Source organism: Polyergus mexicanus, unplaced genomic scaffold, assembly GCF_030449975.1.
Source record: "Polyergus mexicanus isolate NDT 795.1 unplaced genomic scaffold, iyPolMexi1.0 SCAF_27, whole genome shotgun sequence".
Taxonomy (NCBI): Eukaryota; Metazoa; Arthropoda; class Insecta; order Hymenoptera; family Formicidae; genus Polyergus; species Polyergus mexicanus.
The window spans coordinates 2,798,151-2,813,904 of record NW_027223347.1 but is presented as its reverse complement, the minus strand read 5'-3'; the positions used below and the strand labels follow the sequence as shown (position 1 = coordinate 2,813,904).

The window sequence follows — 15,754 nt, the reverse complement described above, 5'->3', positions numbered from 1 at the left end:
TTTATCTTAAGTCAGCTGTTTCGCGCACATGTCATGTCAAACGTCAAAGTTTTTCTCCGTTCTTCTACTCTCTTTCTCTTTGTATGTGGTTATTAATTTTTTGTTTGTTTAACACACATAGAAAGAAGAAGTAGATTGGGAACAATTAATTAATAGAGAGATTATGAGTAACCTCATTATAGAAAATGAAAAAGATCTGGATAATGTATCTCCACCAAAACAAGCTAGAACTACATCTTTCCAATGTATGTTATAATAAATTATAACGTAATAAGTTATACCATTTTATTATTGTATATATTTATTTATTTATTTATTTTATATATTTATTTATTATTTATATACATTAATATTACATTAATATTTATACATTATACATTAATATTTATTAATATACATTAATATTTATTATTTATATACATTAAGTCTTGTAACTTTGCCTTTTTTTTCATTAGCTGCTTTTAGTAACTTAAAGAAGTCTGAGTTTTTCAAGGAACAATTGCCAGCTCCTGAAACTTCTGCAGAATCAATTTCTTACAGAACCAATGCTGTCTTAGTCAGCTCAAAACAGGTAATGTAGTTTTATTGCATTATATAAAATGTTAAAGTAAAATATAAGAGTAAATGTTTCTTCTACTTTGCGCTAACTTAGAATCAATAATGTTTTCATAGAACAGATTTATTAACTTTATAAGGCAATTACTAACATTTATAAATAAAATTTAAAAAATTTATAATATTTAATAATGTCTTTACAGAAGGGTAATCCATTGCTAAAGTTTATAAATAATGTTCCATGGGAATATTCCGACATTGTACCAGACTATGTAATGGGAAAAACTACATGTGCTCTTTTCTTATCTATCCGTTATCACCAACTCAATCCTGATTATATTCATGAGAGACTCAAATTGTTAGGTAATGCTTACAATTTGCGAGTACTTCTTGTGCAGGTATATATAATTGATTTACATATTTATTATTTTTTATATAAATATCATCAATTATATTAATATATACACAATATGTATATATATTATTTTTTGTACATTTATATAAAAATATAAACATATAACAGTATATATATAATTATATTAATCAAATTATAATTTTTTATCTATATTTAAATTACAATTTTTTGAGTCTTGTGTATATATATATATATATATAAAATATAAATTAATGGTCTTTGTAATCTTTTGTTGTTTAAGTTAAAATTTCTTATGTTATGTAATTAGATTGACGTTGCTGACCCTCATCATGCTTTGAAACATTTAACAAGAATATCCATTCTGGCAGACATGACGATAATGTTAGCATGGAGTGCAGAGGATGCAGGAAAAATTATTGAAACTTATAAAAGATACGAGGCCAAACCTCCTGATGATATCATGGAACGCAGCAATACAGCACCCCATCAAAAGGTAATTATCCTATATTTTTATATACACTTAGTAAAAAAAAATATATGTATATATAAAAATATTTGTTGCAGTTGATTAATGCTTTAACGACAGTAAGATCTATCAACAAAACTGATGCAACAACTCTTCTAACAACTTTTGGCACATTGGCTAATATTGTGAAAACACAACCTAATACGCTGGCTTTATGTCCTGGATTTGGATTACATAAAGCTCAGAAGCTTCATAAAGTTTTGCATGAATCTTTTCTACGTACATTATAAATCCTTTTACAAAATGAATGAAATAATATGATGAATGAATAATAAATTTTTTACGGAAAAAATGTGATGTATAAATAATTTTAATATTAAATATTCTATATATTAAAATATTAAACATATCTAAAATTGAAAATTAAAAAAAATTTAGTTTTGTTTTTAAGAATTCAGAAATATTTAGGAAAAAAAAAAGACTAATTTATATAAAAAGAGTGAGCCTTATTCTTTTTTTTGCTCTTATCCTGTTTTTTGATTGAAAATGTATATTTCTTCTTTATGGAATAAAAATATATTGTATTTATATCCTTACAAAAAAAATTATTGTTTCTTATCAAGAATATTTCAATGAGATGTTTTTGGCCAATTTCTCAATCTCAATGAATAAGAATTAGGGGAGGAAAGGGGGAAGATAATATCTATTAAAGTATTATTATTATTTCAGCAATATTATTCAATTACTTATATATGCACATTTGGATACAATAAATTCAATGTTATTTACATGATTTGTAAAAATATGACTTATAGACTTACAGAATTTTCAATTATGTTTATACAATAAAATTATTTGTCTCCCAAGTTGTTATATACAATTGATCGTCAATTAACGATTATAAAATTATAATAATAAATTTATTATATTTTACGCACGCTCTTCAATATAGTTTTCTAATATTAAATATATAAAAATAAACTGAGAAATAATTTATATTCTTATATTTTATATTAGGAATAATTTATTCAACCACACACACACACACACACACACATCATATGCGTCAATATTTTTATATTTTTTTATCAGATTTTTAAATTTTATATATATGTATATTTTACATTGTGGCAAAGGGGATTCTTTGGTACTATTTTAATATAAAATATAGAAAATATGTCATAGTCTATACTATATACGTATGTGTATGGATGTGTTGTGTATGTATTATATATATATATATGCATATATACGTATATGTCTATATATGTATAGACTATCATATATTCTGTTATATTTTTTATTATGAAGACTCCTGTTTTCTTATTGCAGTTCATATAAAATTATGACAGTAATTATGTAAATCTCTTTTCCACATTTTATGTATCAAAATAAATTAGTTTTTTTATATGCCATCACTCGCATTTTTTATAATATATAGATTGCTATATATCGAAAACATCTTTTTTATATCAGTTTACATTAATAAATTTATGTATTACTCAATCTGTTCTATTTTTTGCGAGAATAACTTTGTAACTTAATAACTTTTATAGTTATTTTTATCAATCCATCAACTGAAAAAAGAGAATTTGCGATATATTTTATTAATTTATATTATCGAATGTGTGAGAAAGAGAGAATAGTGATATATATATATATATATATATATATATATATATATATATATATATATACAAAAAACTAATTTATTTTGCAAGAGGAAGATTCACTCCAAAGATTGATTTCTTGCCTGAGACGAGACGTCACAAATCAATACGACTGCAGTAAAGGAGCAGGAGCTTTATAAATTCGAGATTTTAAAAAATGTTTTTTTTTTCTAAGTGCAAAAAAAATATCTAAATTAGTACAAGCCGTGATACTCGTACGAGGCGTTTAATTATAGTAATAATAATTGTTTGTGCAATATTTTAAATATTGTATATTATTTGTAGTATTTTTGGAATTTATTCCAGCGAGTGGAGAGTCACTTTTGACTCGAGTCCTCTAGCCAGTTATTGATTATTGTTACTCTTGATTATAGTCAACAATTGGATATAAAGGAGACTCCAGTAAAAATTGAAATAGATTTTGTCATCGAGAATAAATTCTAAAGATATTACAAATGATATATTTTAAATATTATAAATCGTATGGATTTCTCGTGTCTTACATATTGGTCTAAAAATCTTCATTTAGATTTTTTTTTTAAGAAAACGAGTCAATCTTTACTTTATAAATTTTTTACAATGTACAAAAAAATGATTAAACATTCACAATCATTTATTGTATTTTTTAAATATTTTATATTAGAATCTTTTTATTATGTTTCATATATTTTATATCGCGTCAGATCACAAGCTTATTAGGTAAATTTTTTATAACAGTACATTTCTTTTATATTTATCATTCTATAAATCAATCAACTTTTTAATTTTGTAAATTTTATCTTTAGATATGTGAAGCGAATAAAAAAGTAATGTAACAAGATTTTTTATACATTTGTGGAAAATAGTTTTCTTTATCATGTATAAATGTTGTGTCAATTAAGGAGAATATTAATCGAAATTTAACCAAATTCTATGCATCATTTTGCAGTAATGTTTTTTCAAAATTCAATCCCTGTTCTATTTTTTACATTAGCTTTACAATCACATTTTTTGAAAAATTTTAGAAAGCTAAAAACATTCATATATTTTAAGTTTATACATTTGTAAATAAGTACATAATTTACGTCTATATTTTAAATATTTGGTGTGTGTAAAAAATTTTGAAAAACTATGGAAAGAAGACATTTTGTAATAGATATAATTCATATTTTTCAAAATTATGACTAGAACATTATATATATTATAAAATCACACGCGCGGAAATAAAGCATAATTTGGAATCGTTGTTTCTCGAAAATCATCGAAGTATATACATACCAATCGAGTCCAATGTCGATTCAAACTTACCTATCGATTGCATTATTAATGTAACAGAATAAGAATAGCCAGAAGTATTGGTAAGAGGACAACATTGATTGATGCACAGTCGACGAAGTTACCTACAATTAGATTAAAATATATATTAGGTCAAAAAATATTCTTTATATATATGTAATTAAAAAAAAAAAAAATTGAGAAAAAAGAAACAGATAATGATACGAAATGCAACACTGAACAATAATTTATAAAACTATTTTAAAATACAATTATGCCGTAAAAATAAAGCGATAGCAAAATTAAATCTTTTTTGGTTCAATTAATTTGTAAATTATTATTTATTATTAAATTTTTAGCATATAATATATTTCATTTTTATCTCCTTGTTGAGTGACAAATTTAAAATGACAATAAAATGCTACGTTCTATAATATTGATTCTAACAATCTAATATATATATATATATGTCATGTAATGCTAGCGCCACGTTTCTTTTTTCTTTTCTCTCTCTCTCTCTCTCTCTCTCTCTCTCCCTCTGTCTCTCTCTTTCTCTTTTTTTATACTTTTTTAATACATCGCATATATTGTAATATAATGAAAAATGTTTTCCGCGTTTGAGGATTTTTGTAAAATTAATGGGGCCAATAATTGAGCGCGTTACAACGGCCGCGGGTGAGTTTCATAAATATGCATAACCATAATGAAAGCCACTTGAGCGGAATGCATATGCATTAATGCATAGACATTAGTATATGTATATGAGAGATGCTAATATTGCGCGAGGATAATTCTCCGCTGAAAGGTATAATACTAATGGGCTTTTGCCAATTTTGACTTTCATTGGATAATACATGATATCCGAATAATATTAATGTCACAAGAAAATAAGAAGAAAGTAAGATAGAATGAATAATTAATTTCTGTTATATAAATTCTGCAACCTGTCATATCATTGATAATACATAGAAGAAACTAATAAGGTCTCTCATCAACGTCGTAAATTTCTCTAAGCAAGAGATGATAAGAAATTTATAATTAAGAGAGCTTTGATCTTTAATAACAAGTAGTAATTTGAGAACATCGTTAAGAATCAAATAATAAAAAAAAACTATACTCCGTTAATAATAATAAAAACCTGTAAATAAACAAATAAATAAATAAATAAAGCTGTAAATGTCATAAAAAAAAAATAATGATTCCTTCTATAAAAATCCATGCGTGCATGCTGTCAATAATTAATAAATAAATGTAAAAATCGTTATACAGATTTTTTTAAATGCTTAAACAAATTTTTATAAAAACGAGCATGAAATGAATACACATCAGGTTTCGAGAAACTTTAAAGATCTTTGATCAAAAAATGTTGGCTAATGGCGATGATATGGTGCCGTGTATATATTTTTAACAAAATTTACGATTGATCTTACCAGCACCATTACTGGACTTTGAGCTGTCTAGGGCCTGGATATCCATTTTATGCTCCGGTATCGTTGTAATAGATGAAGTAGTAGTAGCCGTTCCTGTACAATACAAAACCAAGCATAGATATTTCTACCTAAGCATAGAGATTAATTAAATAACGGTTTAATAATTTTAAAAAATTTTGATTATTAAGCATTACTGTGTAAAGAAAGCTAATATAAATTGGTAGTGTGTTAGTATATAGATATTTAAAGCATAAAAATACACAACTAACTGGAATAATATATGGTTTTTCGGGACACACTGTAGTTTGCTCTCGGGATGTCGAGAGTACATCTAAGTTCTGCAGCTTCTGGTAGTTCCTCGTCTAACAAATCTACTCGCGATAAGATATTATACAATCCATCTTCACGAAGTGTCACCGTGGGTTTTGAAGTTTGTTTGTCTAGAATATCCCTGTAAATATTATCCATTATTATGTATAACAATTTTTTTTCCCTTTATATGTAAAAAATTTTTTCCTTCGTGTAGAACAAAAATATATTTTATTTTACAATCTTTAATAAATTTAAGTTATAAATTATATTTGTAACGAATTTAAACAGATTTAAATAAAATTGTAAAGTGTAAATTTAATATTTAGTTTTTACAATAAATAAAAAGAACATTCTGATATTAATTTTTTTAAATAAATTGTTATAATATGGTAAATAAAAAATATAATGCGCTAATCAAAAATAATACGCTAAACTAGAATAACATACAAATAATTAAAAAATCAAAAAAATTTCAAAGTTTTATTTTTGTAAAGACACTTACTTGACTGATATATCGAGAATTGGCTGAGGATAAACTCCTTCGGCTTTGCATGTTGCTTCCAACCCGTCTTTGTCATCTATACTCTTTCTTTGGTGCTCAAAATCAAACTTTTCCTCCGTTGCTACAACAAAAATCATACACAGCGTTGACACATTACATAGGTATTATGTTGACATAATCTCTGTTAACATTAATATTTACTATCCTATTATTTTTTATCCTATTATATAATTATTATATTTATTATCACGCAGTCATACACATATATTGTATGTTTTTTTATATTATTTCTTCTTTATACAGAATATTTAACGCACGATTAAACATTCAAGTGTAATTTGCTTTATAGAAACTGATCTCTTTGTGTGTACACATTTTATGAAAAGCTCATTTAAATTAGTTATTTTCTACTTTAAAAACATGTATTTTTTTTTTTTATAAGAGATGAATATTTTGTGGAAATAGTAATGCGCATATAAAACAATAAGAACCAACAAAAATGTTATTATATTGTATAAATTATTATATTTGTATAGAGATTAAAATAAATAGATATTTATATATAAATATTTATATTAATGATTATATAAATTAATAAATTAATAAATTAATTAATTATATATATATATATATTAATTGTAACGCAAATTGTAGAAAGTGCAGAAATAAAATGTGTTTCAAACAAAAATAAATAATAATATAAGTGACGCAGAGATAATGTATTTAATAAACTATAAGACAGAAAAAAAAAATAATGAGTGAGCACAGCGTTAAAGCGTTTGCTCTAAAAAGGGTGTGGAAAAGAAAGTACATACTCCGCTTTACCGCGTAAATTGAAACCTGAGCGTAAAACAGGAACCACGTAAATAAAAAGCGCCCGGCGCAAATTGAAGGATTTGCGAACGCATAAAAGTGGAGCACACAACACCGAAGAAAATTTACGCTAGAACGTGAAGCGAAAAATGGGCATTCAGAGAGAAACAAAGTTTGATTTTTTTAAAATCAGCGACATCCTCTACGCATTTGTTATATTTCTAATGTATGAAACAATTATTTTGCGCGTGTATTTTAAAGTAAAAGCATAATTATATTATCATAATAATATGATGTAATGCATATAATAGTAATAAATTGTGTGTGCGCGCGTGCGTAAAATATAATTATCTGAAGCTAAACTAATTATCTAAACTAACTAACTAAATTGCAAATTAAAACGAAAACTTTAACGAAAATAAAATAAACACAAAAGTTCGATAAAGGTAGAAGAAGCATAAAGGGGGTGAAAGGGGAGTTAAAGTGGATTGATGGAGTTGAGGAGAATGTGTAAAGGGTAGGCTAGAGGAAAGTGGAGAATGTCTCTGTTTAGGACAGAGATAAATGGAGAAGTATCGTTGGCGAGATCAAAGTTTATGATAGATAAAAATATTACCAAAGCGATAATCCCGTGTAAAATAATGTTAAAATGTAATTATATTAAAATAATTAAAATTCTGATAAATTATACATTTGATAATTTTCGTTTGTACATTAGGTGTTGGAATTTCAAAATAATTAAAATATAATTAAGAAAGAGATAGAGAGAGAGAAAGAGGAAGGGAGTGAGAAAGGGAAAAATATTATTCAATTAAATAGTATATTAAAAATAGCATTAAAAATACTATTAAATAACAACATGCATTAAGAACATTGTTTTCGATCATCAAATTAATTTAATCTTTCATTTTTAATACTAATCAAAATTTTTATAAGTGAAATTCGATTGATATTATTTCCAAGAAATATATTTGTTACTAAACATGATTTAGATATATATGTTTCTTTTATAAATAAATAAATTATTTTATTGATAGATATAGAATAACATAAATACGTACACGGTGACACATTCACATACATGCATATATATGGTACACGAAATAAAAAAAAAAAAAAAGAAAATACTTACAGTAAATTACCATGGAAGCGTTTGCCGCCTTCTCATCCTCAAATGTCGATATCACGCACGTGTAATCGCCCGTTAGATCGATTCCCGGCTTATCCAGCTTCATGGCTCGATACTCGGTGAAAGGATCATCGCTCGCCTTATATGTCAGATCGATGTATTTCGTGGCTGGCTCATCAGCTAAGGGATTCCTGCCGTGAATCCATTGATAGACCACTTGGTCGTCGTTGAAGAACCACTTGACCACTAACCCTTGGCTCGAGGTGTTCTCCAGGGCGTAGTCGCAGTCGAGGATCACGTGATTGACGTCGCCGACCTTTACAGCGGAGGGAACATTGATGCTCTTGATGACAAGTTGTTGGGATTCTGCGATAAGATAACGAAATGCGATTTATTTGACTTTCTTTCGATGCATAACGATAATTTGTTTCATTGTCTTGTATACATTCTTGTTTTGTTCCGATATTGAGAGAAACTTGCCTAAGGATTCTTAAGAGATATTAATTATCTTGCACAGAATATTTCATGCACTCGAAAATAATATTGTGCAGAAATTATATATGTATATTTGTATATTCTAATAATATATAATATAACAATTTATTTTATTATTAAAAACAAACATACTCAAAATATATAACATATTTCTTAAAATATATTTATATGATTTTTGAAATATATATATAAATATATAAATAAAAAAATAAAAAATATATATAATCTTAAAAAAATGATTTACAAAAAGAATAATAATTATAAAACGAATTATCTTTATATATAATCAATGTATAATTATAATTAATATCGTATAGTTACGATAAACGGGAATAGATGTGGTACGAATGTCGTCATTACTGTAATAATACGATAATACGGTTTTGCATTTCCTGGACGTGCAGTTTTGCCTGGTCAACACAGAGGCTGGACGCGGTGTATAACCATGGGGGGGGGGGGTAAATCCGACCCCTAGTATTACACGTGGATATGTGTATGGAGAAATGCACACAACACCGGTAACGAGCGAATAGCGAATAAACATTGCGGGTACACAACGAGAGCGCCGTTAAATAATCACGTTAATTGTAGCGGATTCTCTGCTCTCTGTAATGCAACTGCAATTGCCTGCAATAGTACGCCTGTTCTACTCTGTAAACGATATCGACCAGGTCACTTAACGGAATTATCCAATTCTCGCATGCGACGACTAATTGATCAACTTATTTCCAAAGATTGTCTTCGACTCTTCAATTTCTCGAAAACATAAAAATTATGTGTCATAAAGCTTTTTATTGTTTTTTTTTTAAATATTATATTTATATACCTATATATATATAAAATATAATATTTGACACTCACATATACACATGTATAGATAATCTCGATTTTTTTTAAATACTTTTAAAAGCTTCTTTATTTGAGTTTTTAATTTTATCCAAGTCTCGTTTAGGAACAGATTCTTGTATAAATTTAACAAACCACCTAAGAACACCGAGACTATCTGAGCGTTATAACATCACTCAATTGCTCCACCTTAATTGCTGCATCCGTAAAATTTTCCATTTGGTTTAAGCTGATTTTTCCGACTGATGATCAAGCTTTTTGCTCGTTGCGCATAGAAATTTGCACTTTGAACTTAAATCCGAGAAGCGAAAATGCACGCAGGTTTAAATACGCGTGTGAATTTCAAAAGAGGAAGGAAGAGAACCTTATGTATGCATACAGTTCTACAACCAAATAAGCAAGTGACCCACTTTCAGCCTCCTTTGTAGATCAGTTTCAAATGCTGCTTTATACGCATTTTCGCAACTCGCTTTTTTACCCCTTTCAACACCGACTGTTCATAAAATATAGTGTGTAAGAAATAATATATATATATACATATGTATGATTTATTTTTATTACAATCCTTTATCAATCATTTATATTATCTTTTCCATAAAACTAAAAATATCGTTGCTTTATTTATTTAATTATGCAAAACATATATACACAAAGAGTTATATTTACATATAAATAATTTATATATATATATTGTAATTTATTTTTATTATTATTATCCATGTTACTTTTTATGAAACAAAAAACTTGATAATATTATTTTATTTATCTACCTATATAAATAATACATATTTTTAATAATATTTATATGAGTAATTATACATACTTTTACTTTTTTTTAATATATATATTTTTATTAGAATTTTTGTATTGAATATTCACTTTACACAATAATTCTTATATAATTTTTATTAGATACGTTTTATATTATCTTTTTTTTTTTATATATATATATCATCCTTTGCGACAACTTAGTAATTATAATATTTGCAATTATCTTTGCTTCTGTTGCAGAAAGCTCGTCTCGCGACGCGATGAAAACAAAGTGCACTTCATTATGCAATATTTGGAACCGAGCTCGTTAGCGATGTCGCGGAAAACAAGCTCGCGGCAAGCAATTGAACAAAGGAAAGTTTACAGTACAAGAGAATCGTTGAAGACACGGAGATCACAAATTTCGGAAAGATAAAGTCGTCTATCTGATAAAAACGAAAATTGGAAAGAGAGCAGAGTGATAATCCTCAAATTCAAGCTTTTATTGAAGATCCGATTACAAGAAGATTGTAATTATTGTCAAGGAATAGTATTGGATTGCTATATAAAGTATCGGATTCCAGAAATTTTAACTTTACTATAAAGTGACAGAGGAAAATCGCATTTTGCGAAATGTCGACAATATTTTAAACGAAATTTACATAGAATTTGTAAAAAGGTAGCTTATTGAAAAATTTGCATTAGAATTTTTAAATCGGGGCTCATGTAACTGAAACGATTCCATTGTTCCAAATATCTGGGATACCGCGCGAAAAAATGGTTTAAAGAGGATCATCTGCGATCTCTATAAATACTATAGCCGTATATATATATATATATACTTCAAATTCGATATGCTTAACACGTGTTGCACATGTCAACTCCGATAAAAAAAAAAAAAGACCGATACCGATATATTTTCAAATGTGCTTGATTATTTAATTAAAAATATAACCAATATAATCAGAAATGAATAATTTATTGTTTTTTTTTTTTTTTTTTTTTTTTTTAAATAAAAGAAATAGTCAAGAATTTACCGAGAAACTATTGTTCATATTTTTGTTTAATTATTTCCGAATCAACACGTGTCATAGTAAATTCTGATTCATTAACAATTAACACTTAGCTCTTAGGCCACTCATCTCATTAAATGCATGTTATGAGTAATTTCATTAATACAAATTCTAATTATATATCATACTTTAAAAGTTCATTACAAGCTCATAAGCTCAAAGCTTATGGTAAAGATTCTCACAAACATTTTGAACACATTTCAACAGAATATCATCATTTCAGAATCGCGTTTGTTCCACGCATTTCGCAAATATCTCGCGACTGTGCACAAATAGACAAAATGCATTTCTGCATCTCTGCATCTCTTTACCCTTCCTTTGATTGTCCCAAGATATTTTAAGCGAAAAATACGTATAATATATCCTAGATTAATATAATTTTTTTTAAAACTAGACATTTATTATTAACTGCGTTCAATACTAGATATTAACTAAAATATGCATTGTGTATGTATGTGTTGGCAAGAAAATGGGGCAATAGTATCACAAAATACGTAAGCGCTATATTAAGCGGGCAAAAGTACTGGGACAGAAATAGTGCACGTGGATAGGCTCTCTGATGTACAGGGTGATTCGAAAAGAAATATGTAGAATATTTGCAAAATATGAATTTTAGTGATAAAATAACAAATCACTATAAATTTTATATGCAATCGTTGTTTAATTAAGATAATAAACTAGTTTTCCTTTAATTAATTCTGAGCAAGCAAAGACAGAATAAAAGAAAAAAAAAAAAAAATAGTTGTCAGTGATCGAAGAAGTTAAACACTTTCGATATCATATTTCCATTTATATATAAAATATGGAATAAATAATAAACTTGTATATAACAAACCTAGAATGCGTCCTAATATCAGCAACAACGATATTAACAGCATCCAATGATATTTCATCGTCGTCATAATTATCCATCCACAACAAATTGCTAGATTTATTCCAAAAGTAGATAATACGTAGATTGCTTTCCGCTTTTATCACTTTTCCCCTTTTACGAGACACAAACGTAATTTTTATGACGATTTTTTTATTTCTCTTTGAAAGACACGGATCACGATGAAGACAGCATAGAGACCAGGTGAAAAGGAAGTCGGAAGTGAAGGGTGTCTCTCGGGGGGGGAAGGAAACAGCGTCAAGGGGATGCGAAGCGTGACTTGGCGCAAGGTCGTACAAGAGCAAACTGAGCCAGAAGTAACTCCCTCTCCGAGTTTCTATCAAACTCCCCACCATTCACCCTTTTATACACAGGGTGTCCCATTATTAGCTCAATGAGTTGATTATTCTACAAAGAAAAATAAATCATGAATATTCCGTGAAAAACTTCCCCGTAAACTTTCTTGCTGACAAAAGCAGAGAAGAAAATAGGAAATGAGTCAAAAGCGATTATTTACTCTCTTAAATGAATAAGAATATCACTGATTAAAGCAATGACAAGATTTCATTGAAGATCAATAAATATTTCACTGATCTTCAGTGAAAACATTCATACTTCGCTCTTATGTTTCACTGACAATAAGATTTCACTGACAAATCTTAAGAGCCATCACTGCTATTAAATGATTCTTATTGATGACATTTCATGTTGTTTGCAGTGCTATACTTATAACTAAAACCACTGCTTATCAATAATAATATATTGACTTTATTTAAAAAGTACGTGATGTGCAATGATTTTATTTATAAAAATCGAAATTGAACTGCTAGAAACTGTACCACATTCTATATATCTTTAATATAACGTTTCAATGTTTCATCATTATTGCTCGCGCAATATTTATTGAATACATCATATATATTATATTGAAAAATATCACAATTTATTCTCATATATAGCAAGAAAATTTATAGAATAGATTAAATATTAAAATGATAATCTAAAACAGTTTAGAAAAAATATTCAAGAATACTATATATATTATAATCAATCTTAATCCAAATAGCAAAAGATTGATCTAATTTGATGTCAAAATAACTAATCCGCAGATTATTGATTATTAATTACTATATATATTATAAGATTTATAATTAAAAAAATCATTTATTATTACATATTTTCTATACTAACTTGTGAGTTAAAATCGCGTTATTATACATTTAAACGCAATTACTTTTTAAATCATCTCTGCATTATATTTGAATCGTTTGCAATTGTTTTCAAATCAATATTTAACATTAATTTATCGAAATACACAATTCAGACAGAATAAATTTTATTTGAGTTCCTCGGCTGAATCGCGATTACAAATATTGAAACCTGTATTCATAATTACGTTTCTGTTATTTTTATCTTCGCTTAATATGTCATAAAATTTAGTTTGTAAGAAAAGAATTTTTTCTCAATTACTTTTCATTCGATTAATTAATAATTATTTAAAAATTATATATAGTCATATGTTCAAAAATTATTTAATAATCGCGAAAATTATTGATTCTTGAATATTTTGCGTTAAGGACACCCTGTGCAAGCTAAATGAGAGACAGCGAGAGATTTCGAATGTCCCTCTTTCGATAAATCAGGGTGGATAATTACTTTCGAGGCTCACTTCACTCATTTCACTTCTCATTTCTGGAAGAGGCATTAAAGTCGGGGTTTCTGACACCCTAAAATCCATAAATAAAATCGAAATATTTAATGCTCTATAGCCGTGCTACTGACAGATTTCTACGATTAAAATTCTATTCTTCTAAATTTCTCAGCAAATGTTATAGATTTTATAAAACTTTTAATATATTATACTATATACTATATATATATATATATACTATTAATAATAATATTGTAAATTGCAAAAATGAAATCACAAACATCAGAATTATAACATTGAAGAAAGCCTAATAGAATAGCATAGACATGTGATAAAAATCTAGAGATCGTATATCAAGACATATAAATATAATAAAAACAATAGCAGAGAGTTACCTGTTTTCCGATCAGCAATTCCGTTTAATATAATTTAAGACCGTAATAAAATTGTAAGAACGATTTTCTCGCTTATCTTTGTAAACTTATATAATTCCATAATAAAGCATTTTTTATGCATTTTTTTCGATATAAGTTTACATGAATTTTATTTATCTACTCGATCTCATTAAATGCCTTGTATAAATTTGGTCTTGATCTTTTTCTGGACACTCTGTATATATTCGCGTTACAAATTGCCTTAACACAAAAAATTATAAAGAGTTATTAGCTGAGTTATTAATAGATATAATATAAACATTCATATATATTTCTATGATAAATATATCTCTCTATAATTTCGAAAATAATTGTTCTTGTATAAACTCAATTTTCTTGCATTGTTTTCATAATATATTCCTGATATGATTATATAAGTGCATTCCAGTTGTCGCTACTGAATATTTCAAACGCTTTTGCTGTTATACAGATAAATAGCAAAAGTGGATCGGTGTTGGAACTGAACTGTATTCTATGCATAGACGAAAAAAGCAAAATGCGCGATATTTTTTAAAATAATTATCGTCGCACCCGTATTTTGACATATCAAATAACGCGCAATGACATTTACAGAATTTACGGCTATCGGTAGAATAGCGGCCTAAACCTCACTTTGAATATTCTTCTCAATTAAATATAAGAAATAAAATTATAATTCTTAATATCTTACCAATAATGTTACCTCTTTTAAACTTGTTGCACGTTGTATTAACTTTTTCAAAACTTATTTAAGTTTAGCTTCATAGCCATAGAAATTTTACATAGAATATTTTAAATATCCCTAACAACGCACCTTCTCCGGAGGACATCCGGGGAGTATCCAGAGAATATTCAGAGGATATTAAACATCTTCTGGCTAACCTCTGGATGTCCTTTGGACATGTGTGCTGTTAAGGACGCTGTCTCTCTCTTAGGCTGCTTTCACCTTGATGCGTTGTAAATGATGAAAGTGTTTAATTGACCAATCAAAATAAAGAATTTTTTGCCCCGATTGGCCAATCAAACGCTTTTAGCACTTACACATTGAGTTCTACAATATACTAGATTAACCTTCGCTATATTATCTGTAAAAAGTCGAGGCCAGAATTAAAAAAAAAACTACGTATGTTCTTGGTATTTATGTATGG

General features: G+C 27.2%; 2 protein-coding genes across 3 annotated transcripts; one reads left to right on the top strand and one right to left on the bottom strand.

Moving 5' to 3' along the window:
• Window positions 1-36: 36 nt before the first annotated feature.
• On the top strand, window positions 37-1,745 carry Ercc1 (DNA excision repair protein Ercc1). Its single transcript, XM_070314482.1, has 5 exons — window positions 37-245; window positions 456-571; window positions 759-953; window positions 1,239-1,424; window positions 1,496-1,745. Exons 1-5 carry the CDS (start codon window positions 164-166, stop codon window positions 1,685-1,687), a joined length of 771 nt encoding a protein of 256 aa, XP_070170583.1. The 5' UTR covers window positions 37-163; the 3' UTR covers window positions 1,688-1,745.
• A 378-nt stretch (window positions 1,746-2,123) lies between these two features.
• LOC138943555 (uncharacterized) lies at window positions 2,124-12,843 on the bottom strand. Of its 2 annotated transcripts, XM_070314470.1 has the most exons (6): window positions 12,507-12,843; window positions 8,511-8,873; window positions 6,566-6,686; window positions 6,021-6,202; window positions 5,752-5,844; window positions 2,124-4,446 (listed from the first exon to the last, which is right to left on the bottom strand). In XM_070314470.1, the coding sequence occupies exons 1-6, from the start codon at window positions 12,571-12,573 to the stop codon at window positions 4,370-4,372; spliced, it is 903 nt and encodes a 300-aa protein (XP_070170571.1). In that variant the 5' UTR covers window positions 12,574-12,843; the 3' UTR covers window positions 2,124-4,369. The 2 variants fall into 2 exon arrangements, with proteins under 2 accessions (XP_070170571.1, XP_070170572.1); XM_070314471.1 differs by lacking the exon at window positions 5,752-5,844.
• Between the last annotated feature and the right edge of the window lie 2,911 nt (window positions 12,844-15,754).

What these genes read in the sequence shown, in the direction of transcription:
- Ercc1 (XM_070314482.1), top strand. Translation starts at nt 164, where the DNA reads ATGAGTAACCTCATTATAGAAAATGAAAAAGATCTGGATAATGTATCT. An exon ending in TAGAACTACATCTTTCCAAT is followed by an intron (nt 246 to 455) that starts GTATGTTATAAT and finishes TTTTTTCATTAG; the next exon opens with CTGCTTTTAGTAACTTAAAG. An exon ending in TCTTAGTCAGCTCAAAACAG is followed by an intron (nt 572 to 758) that starts GTAATGTAGTTT and finishes ATGTCTTTACAG; the next exon opens with AAGGGTAATCCATTGCTAAA.
- LOC138943555 (XM_070314470.1), bottom strand. Translation starts at nt 12,573, where the DNA reads ATGACGACGATGAAATATCATTGGATGCTGTTAATATCGTTGTTGCTG. An exon ending in CGCTTCCATGGTAATTTACT is followed by an intron (nt 6,687 to 8,510) that starts GTAAGTATTTTC and finishes TTTTTGTTGTAG; the next exon opens with CAACGGAGGAAAAGTTTGAT. An exon ending in AAAAACCATATATTATTCCA is followed by an intron (nt 5,845 to 6,020) that starts GTTAGTTGTGTA and finishes TGTATTGTACAG; the next exon opens with GAACGGCTACTACTACTTCA.